The 20,293-nt window shown below is 36.8% G+C and overlaps 2 protein-coding genes across 5 annotated transcripts; one reads left to right on the plus strand and one right to left on the minus strand.

Annotated features, from left to right (window-relative positions):
• Positions 1-4,019: 4,019 nt before the first annotated feature.
• top3b (DNA topoisomerase III beta) lies at positions 4,020-18,903 on the plus strand. 4 transcript variants are annotated; one of them, XM_056746849.1, is made up of 19 exons: positions 4,020-4,381; positions 5,372-5,427; positions 5,526-5,639; positions 9,112-9,243; positions 9,361-9,467; positions 9,630-9,704; positions 9,826-10,022; positions 10,160-10,316; positions 10,525-10,638; positions 10,959-11,049; positions 11,325-11,479; positions 11,583-11,688; positions 12,200-12,346; positions 12,451-12,624; positions 15,124-15,252; positions 15,461-15,610; positions 16,353-16,453; positions 17,827-18,028; positions 18,344-18,903. In XM_056746849.1, the coding sequence occupies exons 3-19, from the start codon at positions 5,570-5,572 to the stop codon at positions 18,817-18,819; spliced, it is 2,583 nt and encodes an 860-aa protein (XP_056602827.1). In that variant the 5' UTR covers positions 4,020-4,381; positions 5,372-5,427; positions 5,526-5,569; the 3' UTR covers positions 18,820-18,903. The 4 variants fall into 4 exon arrangements, with proteins under 4 accessions (XP_056602827.1, XP_056602829.1, XP_056602828.1 ...); XM_056746851.1 differs by having other exon boundaries at positions 5,529-5,639; XM_056746850.1 differs by having other exon boundaries at positions 4,020-4,311.
• Positions 5,947-8,224, minus strand: LOC130419856 (interleukin-17F-like). The gene is made up of 3 exons (XM_056746853.1): positions 7,822-8,224; positions 6,662-6,837; positions 5,947-6,491 (listed from the first exon to the last, which is right to left on the minus strand). The coding sequence occupies exons 1-3, from the start codon at positions 7,834-7,836 to the stop codon at positions 6,272-6,274; spliced, it is 411 nt and encodes a 136-aa protein (XP_056602831.1). The 5' UTR covers positions 7,837-8,224; the 3' UTR covers positions 5,947-6,271.
• Positions 18,904-20,293: the final 1,390 nt, after the last annotated feature.

The raw sequence follows: 20,293 nt of genomic DNA on the forward strand, positions 1-20,293 counted from the left end.
GGTGCGGTTTAACATTAAAAAAATATGATGTTTCATATTCATTATTTTGAAAAAGAAAAAAAAACACTTATTTTAGATCTCTAAAACACACTCAAACAATACGCAAGTAATTTATGTTTTTAAAATGTATCTATGAAACCTCCACTTACATCACTGATGTCGTTAATAATTTTCTATTTGCACATTTTGCTGAATACGTATGGTTAGGGAATATGCAATAAAACGTATATCTCCAAAAAACTCTTTAATACTTCAATAAATACAGATGAATATACTTTAAATAGAACAAGTTTAAGTTTAAGTTTAAAGTTACTAAGATGTACAGTATCTTCAGCAATCTTGTGTTTTAACCTGCTTTCATTGTTTATATTTGTAATTAATTGTTGTTAAAGTCAATGCAACAGATTTATTTTACAAGCTACTGCGCTTTGTCATTAAACATGTTTTATTTCGTTGTTTACAATTTATTTCTTCATTTTAAATTACATATTAAACATGTTTATTGAAATGTATGCTTTTATTTTAATACTTTGTTGTTACCAAAATGTAATTCTCAAAAGAGAGAGAGATCACACTTCAACCATGTACAGTGTTTGAATCACCTTCCTTAAATGTCTGATTTTTTTTTTTATTGCAAATATAAATATTTTATTTTAATGACGTAATTACCTCCACACACAGCTTTTAATTGTTTGTTCTTATTGTTTAATAGGTTGAACTGGAAGACAAACTTCATTTCACGTGAGTATAAATTCACCAAAACTCTCATTCTTTGTGTTATTCTTCTTCTTCATCTAATATTTACATATTCTCGTCATGCTCTTTAAATTGATAAATATGAGCACCACTATGTAAAAACAACGCCAAACATACAGCTTTTAAAAAAAAACACACAACTTTTCCCCTCAGAATGGTTTGCTCCACCTTCCTCTCCATCACACCTGGTAATCCTCTTCAGATTCCTCACAGCAGAGTGCTAGAATACTTCATACTCCCTACATATCTCATGAATGTGTGAAAATGAGAGCGTGGAGGGGGGGGTTGACTGATAAACGAAATGACAGGAAATAGAGAGAAGAAAGAGGTTTGATGGGCCATGGGTGATGAAAATGATACTGACTAGGTACACATATCAATCTGATATCTACAATCATGCTCATGACTACAGTAAGACCAACAACAGAAACTTAACAGAATTTTTTTTTACTCATTTGCTTTTCCTCTTTTTGGTCTAACCAAACATCATTAACATAACATAAGACCTGATTTTCCCTCTAGCAACACACACACACTCCAAACCAAAAGATGTACAGAAAAGGATTCTAGTGGGTAAATATTATCACATCCAAATCAAACAAATTGTTTATCTATATTTACAGCACTTATTGTTTTAAAAATATGTGATTGCTTTGAAGAGGTTTGCATTTTTTTTGTTAAAACGCACTACGTATGATGTATGGTTGACAACAAACAGACTTGGGCATAGAATGATGTTAAAAAGTTCATAATTTAATTTTAAACATTCCTTATAATAAAGTAAATTGTTGAGACCCAGAGGAATGTTATTCCTTAAAGTATTACTTATAGTTCAAGAGCTGTAATGTTCATAGATGTTGTAATGTTTTTTTCAGTCATGTTTCATTTAAGTACTAAGTGATTCGTTTCTTATGTAATTTAATTGTAATTGTAATTTACCAGCTTTCCTGTATCTCAGTGGTTGGAGGATGGCGCTTACATCCCATGGGAATTGCATAAACTTAGAAACAAATGTATAGGGTTATGCAATGTAAGTCGCCTTAGATATGTCTGCCAAATGAATAAAAGTAACTGGCCATTAAAAATAAACAAATAAAGTTGAAAAATGAAGAGTGCAGCACTGTAAAATGTAAATGGGATCATTTTGATAAGAAAAATCATGGTAAATCTGAGCGCAGTTGGACACATTGTTGAGACACATCTGAAACTTTGAGACATATTTAAGCAAATTAAAGAGATCCTTTTTTCTTCCCTGCAAGTGTGATGTGGAAGAAAGCACTCCAAATTTAAAGAGGATTGAGATAAAGATAAACACCACATGTCTTCTTTACAGCACCAGTAAGACCTGTTACTTCTCTGGCACGCTTGTACTCCATCATACGCTGCTTTCTGAAGAGACATCACCAACGCTTTTCAGTTCCAGATTTGAACCTTCATAGTGTCAAACAGCTTCAGCTCGCTGGTTACAAGTGAGTCACTCGTGTTTGATAGAAGTGGTTCTAATGGGTAAGCGGTTCATTTCCTCCACCCTGCCAGTCGATTCCCGGCTCTCTCTTTCATCCTAGATTCACTGTGTTCTGCTGATATTTAAATCATTAATTTGTCAGTAAAATTATTTCCTCTTTAAATCTGAAGATAGAGAGAAGGATTCAGTGATAGAAGAATATAGAGAGATTCAGCAAGACAAATAAGCATGGTGGTTTATCCATGTCTGTAATTTCATCCCTCTTTCGCCCTGTAATTATTCACTTGTTTCTTTTTGTCTGCCGCTCTCCATCAAGGTGGCGCATGTTCTTATGATCTTAAATACTGCTTTTGCTTTCAGTTCACTTCTTTTTCTTCTTGTACAGGGTGGCATTTCTTTATGTGTCAGTCTATGCGGAATAAGAGAGAAATATCAGAAAGAGGAGAGGGGGAAGAGAGTGCTGATGAAAACTGCATGGCCAATCAACTATGACTCATCCAATCAGTTTCACACACACGTATACACACACATGAAAGAATTATGTATATCAATGTTCTAGAGCTTCTTTTAACATATATGTTTTGTTCATGAACAACAAACCGACATCAAACAGGATCAAGGTCATAATTTCATCAGATTATCTGAACAAACCCATGTTTTGTGTGCATGCGAACATCTGTGTCCTGTGACAGTCCAGATGAGTCAATAAAGGGGGAGGCAGGCATTGTGGGTTGGATGGGTTTAATTGATCACTCTGCTGAAGGAGACAAACTCTACTCCAAGCTCCCTCTGCCATCTGTGGGGTCACAGACACACACACAAAACCTGCTGGCTGTCCCTTCTTTCTTAATTCTCTCCCTTTTCTGTTATTTTAGAGACATTTATAAAAAAAGCAGTTGGACAGTTGATTAAGCAAATTGGCTAAGCATATTGAACTATATCCAATACGAGATTTATTTTTAATTGGCAGGGATTTGTGAACAGTTGCAATCCGGCATTTGAAGTCAGATGCTGCGGCAATCTGTTCATGTCATTTAGACGAGAATCTTTTGATACGACGTCGCCATCTAGTGGTGGCTTGTGGTTGGTCGCCGTATCACTGCTTAATTAGGGGTCTTCATTCTTTTTCAAACCATGTGGAGCTATGGATGCATAGAGAAGGAGCAGAGACCCCCTGTTACATATTTAACGCCTAGCCTATATGCATATCACATACGTTTGCTTTTATTAGGCAACATAAATATTAAAAATGTATATATTATATATTTATATATATGTGACCCTGGATCACAAAACTGGTCTTAAGTAGCACAGGAATATTTTTAGTAAAAGACAAAAATACATTGTATGGGTCCGATTTTTCTTTTATGCCAAAAATCATAAGTATATTAAGTAAAGATCATGTTCCATGAAGAAAATCAGTAAATTTCCTACCTTATATATATATATACTTTATTTTTGTGAGTGGATGGCCTGCCAAAGTGGCCCTGATTAACAACTTCAAAGGCAATTTTCTCAATATTTAGATTTTTTGCACTCTCCGATTCCTGAGTTTTAAAAGGTTGTAGCTCAGCCAAATATTGTCCTATTCTTACAACTCATACATCAATAGAAATCGTATTTATTCAGCCTTCAGATTATGTAAAAATCTCAATATAAAAAAATTGATGTGTTTTGGTTATATACATGTTGCTGCTGATTGGGCGGATGTTCTTGACACACCCACAAAACAAAAGAAAACGTATCTCAAATCCCGTTTCCAGGAAACAGGTCATTCAACCCGGAAACCGTAGCAAAACGTTGCGCACCGGTTTGAGCTTGAACATGCCCATGGTCAAATTTGGACACAACAAAATACAATTTCTCACCACAAAATTTAAATGCGTATCTTTTAATGCGAGTGTGTAGGCTGTATTAGCTGTTAACACGATTCAATATTCGAATGGAAAAAAATGCATAAATACATAAATATTTATTAAATAAATAATGTAACTTTGTATTGTTTACACCGTAAGTTAGTTTAGCTTCTGTTAAATGCATAAAATGTAGCCTAAATTTAGGACAGTCGTTGTTGGTCGAAGTGTCGAAAGGTAAGATTGTTGGGTTGCACGTGCTACGGAAATCTTCAAAATTCCCGCGATTCCGCTCAGTTTTTAAAAGGTACTATCGTAGTGCCGTATGTAATGTTGCATATGCGCTTTAAAGTTCACTTGAACACTTTCATCTGTCTTTTTACGGGGTTTCTCTTCTGATTAAAGCCGTGTTTAGAACGACTCGGACGAGATAATGATTCAGTGAGTCATTCATAACGATTCAGTGAGTCATTCATCAAGCTTCGTTCTTGAATGAATCCGCTGTTTTGAACGAGTTGGTTAAATGATTCACTGACACGCACAAAAATGCCGCCACCTACTGGCCGTTTGAGCACATTTAAAGTAACCCTATCCTTTATCAGAATTGCTATAAATGAAATTTGTGGAACGAATTGAATTTGTTCCAATGTAAATAAAAAGTTTAGCTGTTACTACAGTAAACGTTGCTAAATTTACTAGTGTTTTCAAATCTTACCACACAGTAATTATTATAGTATACCACAGCATTTGTTAAAACTGATCCAATTACTACAGTAAGCACTACAAATATTGTAGTATAATACAGTTCACTAAATACAACATGTTTAATTTAGATCTGTGAATTAAGGAATGTTGGTCTATTTTGTTGATTTTAATTATGATCATGTCACAGCATCCCAATACTACTTGGTATCGTGATGTTTCGCACGATATGATATCGCTGGGTGTTTTTATGGTACCGTGACACCCCTAAAAGATTGTACTTTAATGTATGAAGTGTCACATGAGTTATGAGGTTAAATTAACATTTAACTGCTTTTACAAACAAACAAAAATTGTTTAAGTGTATGGCACTTTTCCCTTTGCAAATTGTGATTCTTGAGACGCAAAGATATTTGGAAGATTTTGAAATATATATGATGCAATGTCATGTACATATTTACTGCTGAAAATCTTTTTGTTACAATCAAAGTAACTTGTTTTACCTGTATTGGAGTGACTCGCAGAATAAAACATTTTGGTGTACGTCAAAACGCAGCAGTCTATGGTAAACCTGCTTGGACTTTTATTTTGACAGCAGTTGAACACCACCGGAACTTAACGTGTTTGACTGCTCCGTGGCTCCATATACCGGTGTGTTATTATCTCGTTTGAGGGTTTAATGAAGGAAATTAATCATTTTCTGTTTAATTCATAGAACATGTCTAATTATAAGTATTTAAATATATCAGCAGGTTTGATTGATGTGTATCAGCTGTGAATCCCCGCAGCAGATATGAGGACTGTGTTCATGGTGGCTGAGAAGCCCTCTCTTGCTCTGTCTATTGCCAAAATCCTATCTAAAGGTAAGTTTTTAACATGTTGTTTTTAGCTGTTAAATAGTCTTTCTGCAATGACACGTATTCGGATTTAATTTAATAACTTTGATTTACTGTGCTGACCAATGAGAAAGTTAATTGGCTGTCTTTTAGTTTCTCTGGCAAAACTTCGATTGTTATTTCTTGTCACTCTAAAGTTATGTTCTTGAAATTATATCACAGTATGACGATTTACCATATGAAACCTTTTCACATCACCACTGTACCTTTTTGTTGTTCAAATCTTACTTGTTGTTTTTCTTCTTTCACTTTAGTGTAAATGTTGTAATTACATCTTACTTGACTATTTTGATGTTGCAAAAGTCTTGAAACTTCTGTATAATAGACTGGAGGTGTTCAGAGTTTGCTTGGATGTCTGTAAACATTTGTTTACTCTAAAACAGTAAGAGGAAAATATTGCAACATTTTTGTTACAAAACCTTTTTATTATTTCACATTGACAAGCAACAATATTTTGGTCGTATGTGTTGATGTTATGTTTTTATGTATAAATAAGCATAGACGTCTTTGTGGCAGGCATGAAGCTATATTAACACAAACATTACTTAGAATTCTAATTATATATTATTTATCTAGTGGGTAAATGCTGAGTCCTGGCTCTAGTTCTGTCGGGATGTGGCACATATACAGGCGATGTTGACGTCCTCAAATTCCAGTGCATAAGTTGGGCATCTTGGGTTATTTCTGAGAAATGGCATTTTGATTGCAATAGGTATGCTCTCCAGACTTGAAGAGTCTTCCATGCCTTTACAGGAGTCACTGTTTCGACAGCTGGCTTCATAGATGATCTGTGGCACTCGTTTCAAGTCAATATTCTCTCTGATGCAGAAAATAAACATTATATATATATATATATATATATATATATATATATATATATATATATATATATATGTATAATAATTTTTATATTCAAGTTTTATTGCAAACTTTATTGAGAAAGTCAATAAAATTGTTAAAAATAATTGTAGAAATGTTGTTCTACTCACACATAGTCCCATGTGGCCACGCTGCGCTCATTGATTCTGCTGGGCAGGTTGATGAGGTTTGTGTGATATTCTTTCAGTGTGGATGAGCAGTAGGTGTGTTCCACACACTGTGCTGGAATTGAACTGCTTTGGCTGGGGTCCCACACCAGCAGAAAAATACTTAGGAGCCCGAGAATCTAATGAAGAGAGGATTAAGTATTAAATAACCACCAATAATTATTGGTCTGTTGTGCGTGTTTCTGCTTTTCTGTTTGGTGGTGTGTGTATGACAGGTACAGACTATATCATGCCGTTTTCAGAGTTTTTTTGTTGTTGACACCTTTTAAGAAAGGGAACTATAGTAATCTTAATTTTGAACCATTTTTTTGTCTGTTGGCCAATTTCAGAAAGTCTTTATTGAAAATGATTGTCCTTCTCGCATAAAATCCAAAATGCGAACAGCCTTTTTAACTGGCATTTTTTTAAGTAGCTGTTTAATTTCTGAGAGTAAATATTGTGTAAAATTACTTTTTGTTTCAGTTTGACAATTTTGTCTAAATCTCAATTGTCATAATTTCATTGGATTATATATGTTCATTGTATCAGATATCAGCCACCTTGCTGTTTGCATTAGTAACGGCCATCAAAAAACATATCTGGACTAGTATCCTAAAAATATATTTTATTTTAAACAATAAAAGCCAATTTGTACAGTACAGAATTTGTACAGTTTAAATTGTGGAGTTATTGCCATTTTTATTCTGGTTTTTTAAATGTATATACAGAAGGCTCAATTAAACTTTAAATGTTACATCTCAATAAGTTGCATGTGCAACTAAAATATAATTGAAAATTGTTAAAGTTTTGGAAAGAAATCAGTTTTTTGAATTGTTTTTTGTTCAAAATATTATGATATCTTTATATTGCGAACCCAGTATCATGTATTGTATGTGTCTCATTACACAACTAATATAATGCCAATTCTTTTATTTATAAATATAAACATGTAAATTAATTAATAGAACTGCAGGTTTTGAGTGCGAGTACAGAATATTTATGCATACCCTACTCAAAATATTTAAAACTGACAATAACATTTTACAAATTTAATTCGTCTGCTATTAAGTTTATAACCGAGTCTTGTAGAGTGCATCTCTCTGAGGATGATGTTTGGAACTCACCTGTAGCCGTTGCATGATGTATGATCAAGCTGTAGAGTTGACTGGTGGGTTCTGGAGGTTTGGCTTGTCTGTAGATGGTAAAGATGCTGGTCCAAATATGTCTATCAGCTTATATTTATGTACCATCATCTCAATGGAGACTTTTCAAAGCCCTGTGCTCAAGGAGAGAGAGGAGGAGCAGACTCTAACAACGTCATAAGCGTGTGGCCGTTTACATCCTCATCTAGATGTAAAAGTTCAGCCTTGGAAGCGGCATATCATTAGCTCACGGCGACTAGGAACGTCATCCATGCTGATTTAGAGCAGATAGAGCATTACTGAAGAGAATGTGGAGAAAAGAATTAAATGGAAAGGAGGATTGTATAATAATGCATAATTGGTGTTCTTAATAGAGCTTTTTAAAGGTGGGATAACACACTCAGTTTCTGCCAATCTCATTGCAATCTTGACTACCTAAACTGTAGTATAACATACGTCAGATCTCTGAAAAGTTTTTAGTTTGATTAAATTTATAAAAGAGAGATACAGCTGTACGATTATTTCACTGTCCCCTCATATTGTTTACTTTATGCACGTATGTGTGATTGCCAAAAAAAAAACTAGGACGTATGACTTAGTTTGACTTACCACATGCGGTTCATGTCCGGCATGTTTTAACACTGGGGCCGCACCATCTATCAGTTTCAAACAGTCTTCAAATCCAGCGTTATATCCACCGTTTGTAACATCCATCACTGAAATGCCGTGAACAAACAAACACACCTAAACTTCTCTCACTATCGCAAGAGTAACAAGCTGCAGCTGCAGGCCTACAGCGCAGCCAATCTTGATAACGGGTCTTCCTATCGCTCGTCGGTTGGCAAGAGGGTGGGCTATTTCTTTCGCCTTGCCGTGGGCATGCTTTTCTGGGAGAATTGCCCAATAACAGGAATAGGATCCCTGTTCGAAACAGGGATCCAGACTTATAAAAAACTTTCCGAAACTTTCCGTCATACGTCCAACTCGTTTTTTAACAAGTTGACCACGATAAGCATGAGAAGCCAGCACGTTTAACAGTGTAAAAAAATCAGAATGCATGACATAGCATGTTATCCCGCCTTTACGTTTTATTCGTAGAGCATTGCATTAGCATTGCAAAGGTCATGAACTCTGCACAGAGGTCAATGAACTCGATGCAAAGGTCATGAACTTTGATTTGGAGTGTTTTGCCTTGAATTCAATACAAAAAGAGGGAATTATCATAGAACGTTAAACGGTGAAAAAAAGTGTTGATTATTCTTTGACTGACAGGCAGCTGTTTAACCCGGAAGGGCCTGAACGGAGCATGCTCAGTCCACGAGTACACGGGAAACTTCGAGGGCCAAAGCGTGAGGTTCAAGATGACATCAGTGTGTGGACACGTCATGAGTCTGGACTTCATCGGCAAGTGTCTCGTCTTCCTCCAAGCACTGAATGTCAGTTTGCGTGTGAATGTTTTGAGTGGCCAATGAAATGTTGCTTTTACAATCCAGTCAGATTGTTTTCTTCGATGTTTAACAGGAAAATATAACAACTGGGATAAAGTCGATCCAGCCGAGCTGTTCAGTAAAGCACCGACTGAGAAGAAGGAAGCAAACCCTAAACTAAATATGGTCAAATTCCTTCAGGTGACGATTTACCTGTCATTTCACACCTATTGGTTGTCAGCATCTTTTCTGTTATAAAAATGTATGAGTAGTGGACTTTTGACCACATTAAACCCTTTAAGCACTTTACGTGTATGCGTTTTTTACAGTTTTAATTTAGTATCAAGCTGTTGTTCTTGGCAGGTTGAAGCTAAAGGTTGTGATTATGTTGTCTTGTGGTTGGACTGCGATAAAGAAGGAGAAAACATTTGTTTTGAGGTATGCCTTATGTCATTCTGTAATGATCAGAAATTAGGAAAATGAAAAAACATTGGGGGTCAGTATGGTCGATCTTTTTAAAAGATAGCTTGTTTATTTGTGTGCGTTTTGTATTATACAGGTGTTGGATGCTATTCAGCCGTTTATGAATAAACCTTACGGTCATGAGTGTACCGTGTACCGGGCCAAGTTCAGCTCCATCACAGACACTGATATCTGCAACGCAATGAACCGACTCGGAGAGCCTAACAAGAACGAAGCTTTGTCTGTAGATGCACGGCAAGAGTTGGACCTCAGAATTGGCTGCGCTTTCACACGGTATGAAAGTGATCATTTGTGTGCTGCAGGAAGTATGAATGTTTTAAGAAGATAATATTATTGTTGTTTATTATTTATATATTTGCTCAATAGATCAATGGATTGGTCACTTAAAAAAATCTAACCATTGTCTTCAGTTTCCAGACCAAGTACTTCCAGGGAAAATATGGGAATTTGGACTCCACTTTGATTTCCTTCGGCCCCTGTCAGACCCCCACACTGGGTTTCTGTGTGGATCGTCATGATAAGATCCAGTCCTTCAAACCCGAGTCATACTGGGTTGTTCAGGCAAAGGTCTGTACTTCTGTACCAGAAATTAAATGACAAAATCTAATTTGGCTAAATTTGTTTCTCAATCCAGTTTAATTTTTTTATGTTTGTTATGCGTTCCTCACTTTTTGGATAAAAGTGCCTGCTAAATGTAAATGTGACACTGATTGTTTTAAAAAATAATATTGCTCGTATCTTTTGCTTTATTTCTCTATATTTTGTGTTCAAACAGGTTTTTAAGGGGAAGGACAGCCCGCTCACGTTGGACTGGGACCGTGTGCGAGTATTTGACCGCGATGTTGGTCAGATGTTTGTAAACATTGCAAAAACAGCTAAGGAGGCTAAGGTGTGCCTTTATCCAAATTTCAAACTCATTTCGTGTACATTTTTACAGCACTTTTACAATAACAACAGAGTAAACATCATATCAGAATGTGTCTTTTAAAAACCTTGTATCTCCATATTTTGTGATTTCCATAGTTAATTATTATTAGTCACCCTTTATGTTTGTCACGCAGTTTTGCAAATATCTAACCAGTACAAAGTATGAAAACGTGCTGGTCAACCTCGCCCTTACAGTTTTTTTCGCTGAATAACAGCGAGTTTGGACAGTCAAGGTTTCGGAAGGATGGTGACGATATGTTTTGTCGCGTGTCTATTTTACAGGTCGATTCTGTGACGAAGAAGGAGAAAGCCAAGCAGAGACCTCTTGCATTAAACACAGTGGAGATGTTAAGAGTCGGCAGCTCTGCTTTAGGTAAGCGGTTTCCCTTCTGAAATTGTGAAAGTTGCATCCAGGAATCTGTGATTTAAATTGAGAATTCAATGAAAGTACAACTTCCAAGATTCCAAACAAATATTGCTTTTGGGTAACATCAGTCCCAGAAAAACAAGTTTGTTGACATGTTTTGGTAAATGATGACAAAAGAAAGGATAAAACATATTACAAATCCTTCGGTTCAACTACAACAATTAAATCACGCAATTGACTATTGGTATTAATAAACACGTTTGTATGTGTGTGTTCATCAGGAATGGGTCCTCAGCACACTATGCAGATAGCGGAACGTCTCTACACGCAGGGTTACATCAGCTACCCTCGTACAGAGACTACACATTACCCTGAGAACTTTGACCTCAAGAGCACCCTCAGACAACAGGCCAACAGCTCTTTCTGGGGCGAAACGGTGAGCGTGACCCTCTTTCCCAACCCTGACAAGGTCATGGAAACTTAAGATCAGTTATTAGTCAGGTAAATGAAAATCTTGGAATGTTTATGTGTGTTTGTAGGTTAAAGCTCTGATGTCAGAGGGCATTAACAAGCCGAGGAAAGGGGCGGATGCTGGAGATCACCCACCGATCACACCTATGAGAGCAGCGTCTGAGATCGAGCTGGGTACGGTCGTGACCGTATTCATTAACAATTATGCATTTGGCAGACGCTTCAATCCAAAGCGACTTACATTGTATCTGAGTATGTGCTATCCCCTGGGATCGAACCCACGATCTTGGTGTTGCTAGCGGCATGCTCTAACCGCTGAGCTACAGGAAAGCTATTCATCGACTTAAAGAGATAGTTCACCTTCAAAAGGATAATTTCTGTCATCGTTTACACACCCTCTTGTCATTTCTAACCTGTTCGACTTCCGCGGAACACAACAGAAGATATTTTGAAAACCGTTGGTCCCTTGCATTGGCTTCTTGTCCATACAATAGAAGTCAATGGCTTTTTGGTTACCAATTTTTTTTTAAATATCTTCTTTTGTGTTTCGCACAAGAAAGAAAATCACACCGGTTTGAAATGACATGAGGATGAGAAAACGATGACAGAAATTTCCTTTTGAAGGTGAACTATCCCTTTAAAAATGTAGAAGAATAGAGGAGACACTTTCCGGGTTTTTTTGCAGGTAGTGATGGTTGGCGTCTGTACGATTACATCACACGTCACTTCATAGCCACGGTCAGCCACGACTGTAAATTTCTCCAGACCACGATATCTTTCAATATCGCCACAGAGACGTTCACATGCACCGGGAAGACGCTTATTTCTGCTGGTATGTACCATCTTAAGACGAATGACACACGCCATGGTTGAAGCTTTGACTATTTGGGTTACATTTGAATAAATGCTGATATCAAGAAATGCTGTCTGTCTCAGGGTACACTGAGGTGATGCCCTGGCAGGGTATTCCACTGGAAGAGGCCTTACCCGTGTGTGAGAGAGGAGACACTTTTACAGTGGACGAGATAAAACTGCTGGAGAAACAAACCAGTCCACCAGATTACCTGACTGAGGCCGAGCTCATCACACTCATGGAAAAACACGGCATTGGTGAGCGATGAGATGAGATTCTTTAGATGTCATATCTATAAAGGATCATTTATCCAAGTTTCAAGTTTGTTTTATTTTTATAGCACATTTAGTTTAGCAACCAAAGTGCTGCACAAACAGAGATATAAAACACAAGACAACCCACAGATTCATAGCATAAATTCACAATGAATTAAAACCCAAAGAAAATAAATAAGTTTTAAGATATGATTTAAAACAGTTAAAGACTTTGCCGATCTGATATAGGCTGTAAGGCTGTTCCACAGTCTAGGACCCGCCTACCGCAAAGGCTCTATCCTCTCTGTGCTCACCGTGATCTGGGGACAGAGAGGAGTCTTTGATCACCAGACCTCAAACTGCGAATGGGATTGTAAGGATAAAGTTGGTCAGATAGGTAGCTCGGTGCCAGATTGTTTATAGATTTAAAAACATAGAGAAGAATTTTGAACTCAATTCTAAAATGCACTGATAACCAATGTAACGATTTCAGAATTGGAGTAACATGATCAAATTTACGTTGTCTTTTGAGAAATTCAGCAGCAGCGTTTTGTACTATTTGGAGATGAGCGATGGAAGATTTAGAAATGCCGCGATGGAGAGAGATGCAGTAATCAAAGTGTGTTGTAATAAGCGCATGGGTACCAATCTCTAAAGTTTTCAGAGGGAGGAAAGTTTTAATTTTAGAAAGAAGGCGTAACTGAAATAGGAACTAATAACCGCATTTATTTGTTTATCAAATTTAAGACTCCGATCCCAGAAAACACATAGGTTCTTAATACCAGAAGTAAGAGGAGCAAGATAGTCGAAATCAATACTTCTGTTCCATGAATTAATGCTAGGGCCAAAGACTATAACCTCGGTCTTTGATTCATTCAGAAATAGAAAATTATGAGAAAACCATGCTTTCACTTCATCAAGTCATGCAAAAAGAGATTTCAGATCAACACGTTATCTCGTTTCAAAGGCAGATAAATTTGGGTATCATCTGCATAGCAGTGAAAAGACACACCGTTCTTTCTGAAAATAGAGCTAGAAGGAAGTACATACTAGGGCTAGGAGATATATCGTTCGATTCTTATGCTCTCAGTTTCTCAATGACTTACAGTTAAATGCCACTACATCCGAAAGCCAGAGGGCGCTCTTGCGCAGAAATTCCGAATATGGGAAACAGAAGAAGAACAATTCATTGCAGGAAATGCCAGTGGTTATGTTTTATCGCTGTTCTTCAAACCTTTTCAGGTATTTTCAGGATAATAGAGTATATTTATAGTGATGATGTTTGACGAGTGTTGCTTTTTCAAATGTACGTTATAAACGACTCAATCTCGTAGTGATTTTAGATTGAGCAGTACCTCCTACTGATCAAATAGCCGTAGTTCACGGAATAGCTGTGCATAAATATCGAATCGGTTTTTAGAATCGATTTAGATATCTACACTCACCTAAAGGATTATTAGGAGCACCATACTAATACTGTGTTTGACCCCCTTTCGCCTACAGAACTGCCTTAATTCTACGTGGCATTGATTCAACAAGGTGCTGAAAGCATTCTTTAGAAATGTTGGCCCATATTGATAGGATAGAATCTTGCAGTTGATGGAGATTTGTGGGATGCACGAAGCTCCCGTTCCATCACATCCCAAAGATGCTCTTTGGGATGTGTTGGGTTGGGATTGAGATTTGGGTTGAGAATCACCAGATCTCAACCCAGAATTGGGTTGAGATCTGGTGACTGTGGGGGCCATTTTAGTACAGTGAACTTATTGTCATGTTCAAGAAACCAATTTGAAATGATTTGAGCTTTGTGACATGGTGCATTATCCTGCTGGAAGTAGCCATCAGAGGATGGGTATATGGTGGTCATAAAGGGATGGACATGGTCAGAAACAATGCTCAGGTAGGCCGTGGCATTTAAACGATACCCAATTGGCACTAAGGGGCCTAAAGTGTGCCAAGAAAACATCCCCCACATCATTACACCACCATCATAATTGCATTAATGAGAAATTGAACAGGTGTTCCTAATAATCCTTTAGGTGAGTGTTTAATTAGCTAGTGCATACAAAGAAAAAAGAATTGGACCAAGAATAGAACCTTGCGGCACACCGCAGGAAAATTTAGCAGGCATTGCTGAAAAATTAGTCAAATATGTTAAATATGCTTTGAACTAGCTAAGAATAGTTCCCTGGATGCCCACAGAATATTCTAGTCGAGATAAAATAATTTTATGATCAACTGTATCAAAAGCCGAGGTTAAGTCTTACAAAATAAGAATAACAGAGTCACCAGAGTCAGTCGCCAATAAAATATCATTAAGGACCCGTAATAGAGCAGATTCTGTGCTATACAGTGACTTAAAACCAGACTGGCAGGTTTCAAAAATATGATTTGTACTAAGGAAAGACTGTAGCTGAAGAAGCACAGTTTTCTCCAGTGCCATTTATCCAAGACAGTTTAATGCAATTCAGATTTATTGATATTATTCTGGCCTCGTTTTAGGTACGGATGCCAGCATTCCTGTCCACATTAACAACATCTGCCAGAGGAACTACGTAACGGTTGAAACTGGCCGTAAACTCAAACCCACCAACCTGGGAATTGTTCTGGTTCACGGTTACTATAAAATTGGTAAGAAGATAGTTCAGCCTCAGTAAATAATGCAGTTATGTCGGTGTGCACAACAAGGTTGCAGGATCGAGTTCCACAAGATACAGGCGTGAATAATCCAGCACCACTCCTCAGGATACTCCAAGGGTGTTATCTGTGAATAGTGCATCGAAAGTCAATTTGGATCAAATTGAGTTTGTACATTTTACTTTGTCCTTTTGTGTGGTAGATGCAGATTTGGTCTTGCCCACTATCCGGAGCGCTGTGGAGAAGCAGCTGACTCTGATCGCTTTAGGAAAAGCAAATTTTGATCAGGTCTTACAGCACACTCTGGATATATTCAAGAGGAAGTTTCACTACTTTGTGGACTCGATTTCTGGTAATGCCAAACACAAAGAATCCATGTACAAAATATGGTTTCATGACCATATTTAGGAAATCACTTCCTGAGAGTAAAAATTGTTAAAACCAGTACTGAATTTCTGAAACTTTTAGCCCGGGTTTTATAGATGAGGCTTAGCCTAAACTTGGACTATGCCTTTAACTTTTTTTTTTTAAATGTCTTTGAAAAAACATTACTGATGTGCATCTTGAGACAAAACAATGGCACTTACATATTTGAAGATATGTCAGGGAAAGTTATTTTCAGTTAAAACAGTCAAAATTCATTTTAGTCCGGGAGTAGTCTTAAGCCTTGTCTGTGAAACGGACAGTTTTCAGACATGAAAAAGTCTGTTTCATTTTAACGAGACACAACAAGTTTCTTGGAAGAACCCTTTTTTCCTATAGAATATTGAACTGCTTTTTGAGTGGCAGTCGTAATCAGAACGTATTTGTTGTGTAACATTTAGTTCTATGGAGCAAAACATTTCATCAATAAGATTTCACTGTGGGCGTGGCAACCCACAGCTACAATATAACAACAAAACTTATATTTTTGTGGAGCAGATTTTATTTTGCTCTCTTGCTTTGTTTACTGTTCTTAGGACACAATTTACTGTACATCTCCTGCAACTGTTTAGCAAATTTTGGATCGTATTTTTGTTATACTATATTAGTGGTACTTGTCAATGCATTTATATTCACTTATAAAATATTCTTTTAATATTGTTTTTTAACAGGTATGGATGAATTAATGGAGGTGTCGTTCTCTCCGATCGCTGCCACAGGGAAGCCACTGTCTCGATGTGGCAAATGCCATCGCTTCATGAAATACATACAGGTCTGTGAGGACTCAAATCAAACTTCAAACCACAATACATTTCTATTGTGTAATTTTTACATAAATTCAAAGTTTAGTTCTGTTAAACAGTCAACTCAAATGATTGCATTTGATCCCTGAACTTGAGTTTACTGTTGGTTTTCAGATTGACTTGAACCTGTGAACTTTCTATTTGGGGCTGTCAAACGATTAATCATGATTGATTGCATCCAGAATAAAACTTTGTGTTTATATTTATAAACACAAAAACATACACATACATGCGTTATATTTAGGAAATATTTAGATGTAATTATTTATGTTTACCATAATTGTAATTACATATAAATGTTTATTCAGTTTCAAAATTTTCTCACATATATGAGTGTATGTTTTTATAAACACAAAATGAATATTCCCAGCACACCGCCATATATTATGTAAACACAAACTTTTAATCTTTTTGACAGCCCTATTTCTATTTCAATCCTCTTATGGAAACTTAAGACGGGCTCAACAAAGTTAGTCTTTTTTGTTAAAGGGATAGTTCACCCAAAAAAAATTCTGTTATCATTTATTATCCCAGAGTTTCCCAGTCCAGATCTGTATACATTTATATGTTCTGATGAACACAGAGAAAGATATTTGGAAGAATGCTTATAACCAAACAGATCTCGCCCCCCATTGACACCCATAGTAGGAAAAAATACAATGGTATTCAAAAGTGCCCCAGAACTGTTTGCTGTCCTACATTCTTCAAAATGTCTTATTTTGTGTTCAACAGAACAAAGATAATGATAAAGTTATTTTTTTGGAACAACTCGAAGGTGAGTAAATGATGACAGAATTTTCTTTTTTGGGTGAACTGTCCCTTTAATGTGTTTCGTGTATCATATTGCACAACGTTTTGTAAATCCAAAATGTCTTTTTTAAAACTAATGTCTGATTGAGATCAAAAAACGATGATAATGCACAATGACTAACGCACATAAACTTGACTTGTGCGGCTTTGGTTGAGTCTTCTGCGTATACACACATTTTCAGATTCTAATTACCATACACATGGCCACTTCACTTCACTTTAAATTCTCTCGCTCTCTCCTCTGCATGACCTTCAGCGTTGAAGTGTTTTAAATAAATGCACTTTATGTGAATCTGAATCCTGAATCATCACTCATATATTAGTCATGCAGTAAATGTCCCATATCAATCATTGCTCTTCCTTCAAATTAAACGATTGACTGTTGATTTAATTTTCCTATGTTCTCATGTTTTGAAAATAATGTTCCAAATTACTAATGTAAAGCTCAAAAGCATGACGCAACGGTTGACATTTTAGTGCTCATCCACAGGTCACAAGTACAAACTTCTTAGCCGTTCTTATGTTCTTTCAGGCTAAACCCAGTCGCCTGCACTGCTCGCACTGCGATGAGACCTACAGTTTACCACAGAACGGAGCAATAAAACTGTACAAGGAGCTGAGGTGTCCTCTAGATGAGTTTGAGCTGGTGCTCTGGACGTCAGGTTCTCGAGGCAAAACCTACCCTGTGTGTCCATACTGCTTCAGCAATCCTCCCTTTAGAGACTTGAAGAAAGGTAAGAGAGATTACATCATCTCTCTGTTTCTAAAGTCAAGCGCATTTATGCATTATTCTACTTTAAAGGGATAGTTCACCTGAAAAGAGTATGTATATGACCCTTGGACCCAGTGGAAAACAAAAGTGGATATTTTGAGAAATGTCTAAGTGGTTTTGTGTCCATACAATGGAAGTCAATGTTGTTTGGTTACCAACATTCTTCGAAACATCTTCTTTTGTGTTCTGCAGAAGAAAGAATGTCATACAGGTTTGGAATGACAAGAGATATGAGTCCCTTATGTCAATCTCTCTCTCGTTCTCTGTCTGTCTTTAGGAATGGGCTGTAATGAATGCACCCACCCGTCCTGTCAACACTCCCTCAACTCTCTCGGGATCGGTCAGTGCGTCGAATGCGAGACGGGCGTTCTCGTCTTCGATCCCACCCCTGGACCGAAGTGGCGCATGTCTTGCAACAAATGCAACGTGGTGGTGCATTTCTTCGAGAATGCCCATAAGGTGCAGGTGTCCCAGGACAGCTGCGAGTCCTGCGAAGCCTCCCTGGTCTCTGTGGACTTTAAGACGCGCTCGCCGTTTCCTGACGGTGATGCACAGCACACCGGCTGCGTGTTTTGCGACCCTGCATTCCAGGATCTGGTGGAGTTGAAATACGCGACCATGCGGCATCCTATGCACCGGGCAGGAGGGGCAAGGAGAGGGAGGGGGAAGGGACGAGGGAGGAGACCGGTGGGGAGAGGGAATCCTAAAAAACCGAAGGATAAAATGGCAGCGTTGGCTGCGTATTTTGTATAGAATGGGTTTGTTAAGTGTCTGTTGTGTAGTAAAACTCAAAGCCATGTTAACAAAACAAATTGGCAATAAAGTTTTTAAAACTGTCATCTGTCTTTCTGTGTCTCTGAATGATTATATGCAATACACTTACATGCAATACTAGACATTTCAGACAGCTGTTTCGTAGGATTGTCCATGTGTGAAGTATGTCGAACTGATGGCTAATAGAGAGAGAGATACTAACACACAGCTGGAGAAAAATCATTTCAAATCAACATTTCTAGATGTATTGTGGTCATTCCAGTCCAATCTGTTGGATTTCAACAAAATCAAACCTCAGGAGTGACGGAGTCATCCAATCGCAATGTGAAAGATTGACAGCATGACAAGATATGTGAAAACTGCGATAAAATATCACTTTTTTTTACTTTTCCTAAATGCATGTACAAATATTCTTGTTGTATTGCTTATAAGTAAATACAAACTCTGAAAAAAATACAGAGCATATTTTCTGTTTTTCTCATTTACTGCAAACACATGCAAATATAAACACAATTTTTATTAGAAATTTTGGAGAAATATTGTTAGTAGTTTACAGAATGTAAAAAAAGATAATTTTACCTAAACACATGCCTCTAAATAGTAACTTCAGAAAATAAAAAAATGTGAATTGGTCTCTTAATTTTGGGTCTGTACGTCTGTCACCACAGTTCTCTTTTTCAAATCCATAATCATTTCAAGGTACTGGTTAAAAGCTCTAGAATAATTTTTGAAACTGAAATGTAGATGTTAACACACAGGCATACTGTATAGTAAGAAAAGGAAAAAGTTATATACAGTTGTGGCTAAAAGTGATGTGAGCTAAGAATAATGTTTTCATCCTTCAAACATGTATAGAAGCTTTAATGATGATTTTGTATAGATGTTGTGTAGTTGGAGTGCTTTGAGGAGAAATAGAGGTAAAAAAGCAGTAAGTGTGCAGGAGATGATCATCACGAACAATGGTGGACTAGTGGAATATTAAGAACTCATTACATAATTGATGTTGTATTTACTGTACTTTGTGGCTTCTTAATTCATTTATTGAATATTAAATGAAAACCATATTTTGACTGATTTGAGCGTGATTGTGGAGTGATACAAAACACATTTCAACATGAATCATGGTAATACCCCTTTTGTGGAATTTGATGATACTGCATTTGGACTCAACATAAATAAAATCCAATAAAGTTCCAATAAAACCCATATATTTAGGTGTCCAGTTTAAGTTTGCTTTAAATAACAGTTCACCCGAAAGTCAAATATTTTTTCTTCTTTTACTCAAACTGTTCCAAATCTGTATAGATTTCTTTGTTCTGATGAACACAGAGATATGTTAAAGAATGCTTGTTCTCTTTTGCCACCATTGGACAAACATGTAGGAAAAATTAATGTATAAAGCAATTTTTCAATCTTTCTCTACGTTCATCAGAACAAAGACATTTAGGGGTCA

The sequence above is a fragment of the Triplophysa dalaica genome, chromosome 4, assembly GCF_015846415.1.
Source record: "Triplophysa dalaica isolate WHDGS20190420 chromosome 4, ASM1584641v1, whole genome shotgun sequence".
Lineage (NCBI taxonomy): Eukaryota > Metazoa > Chordata > Actinopteri > Cypriniformes > Nemacheilidae > Triplophysa > Triplophysa dalaica.

Excerpts from the sequence above, each read along its gene's own strand:
- LOC130419856 (XM_056746853.1), bottom strand. Across the intron at positions 6,492-6,661 it reads GTGGCCACATGGGACTATGT|AGAGAATATTGACTTGAAAC; the intron begins GTGAGTAGAACA and ends TTTCTGCATCAG.
- top3b (XM_056746849.1), top strand. The coding sequence starts at position 5,570 with ATGAGGACTGTGTTCATGGTGGCTGAGAAGCCCTCTCTTGCTCTGTCT. Across the intron at positions 9,244-9,360 it reads CATGAGTCTGGACTTCATCG|GAAAATATAACAACTGGGAT; the intron begins GCAAGTGTCTCG and ends GATGTTTAACAG. Across the intron at positions 10,317-10,524 it reads ACTGGGTTGTTCAGGCAAAG|GTTTTTAAGGGGAAGGACAG; the intron begins GTCTGTACTTCT and ends GTGTTCAAACAG.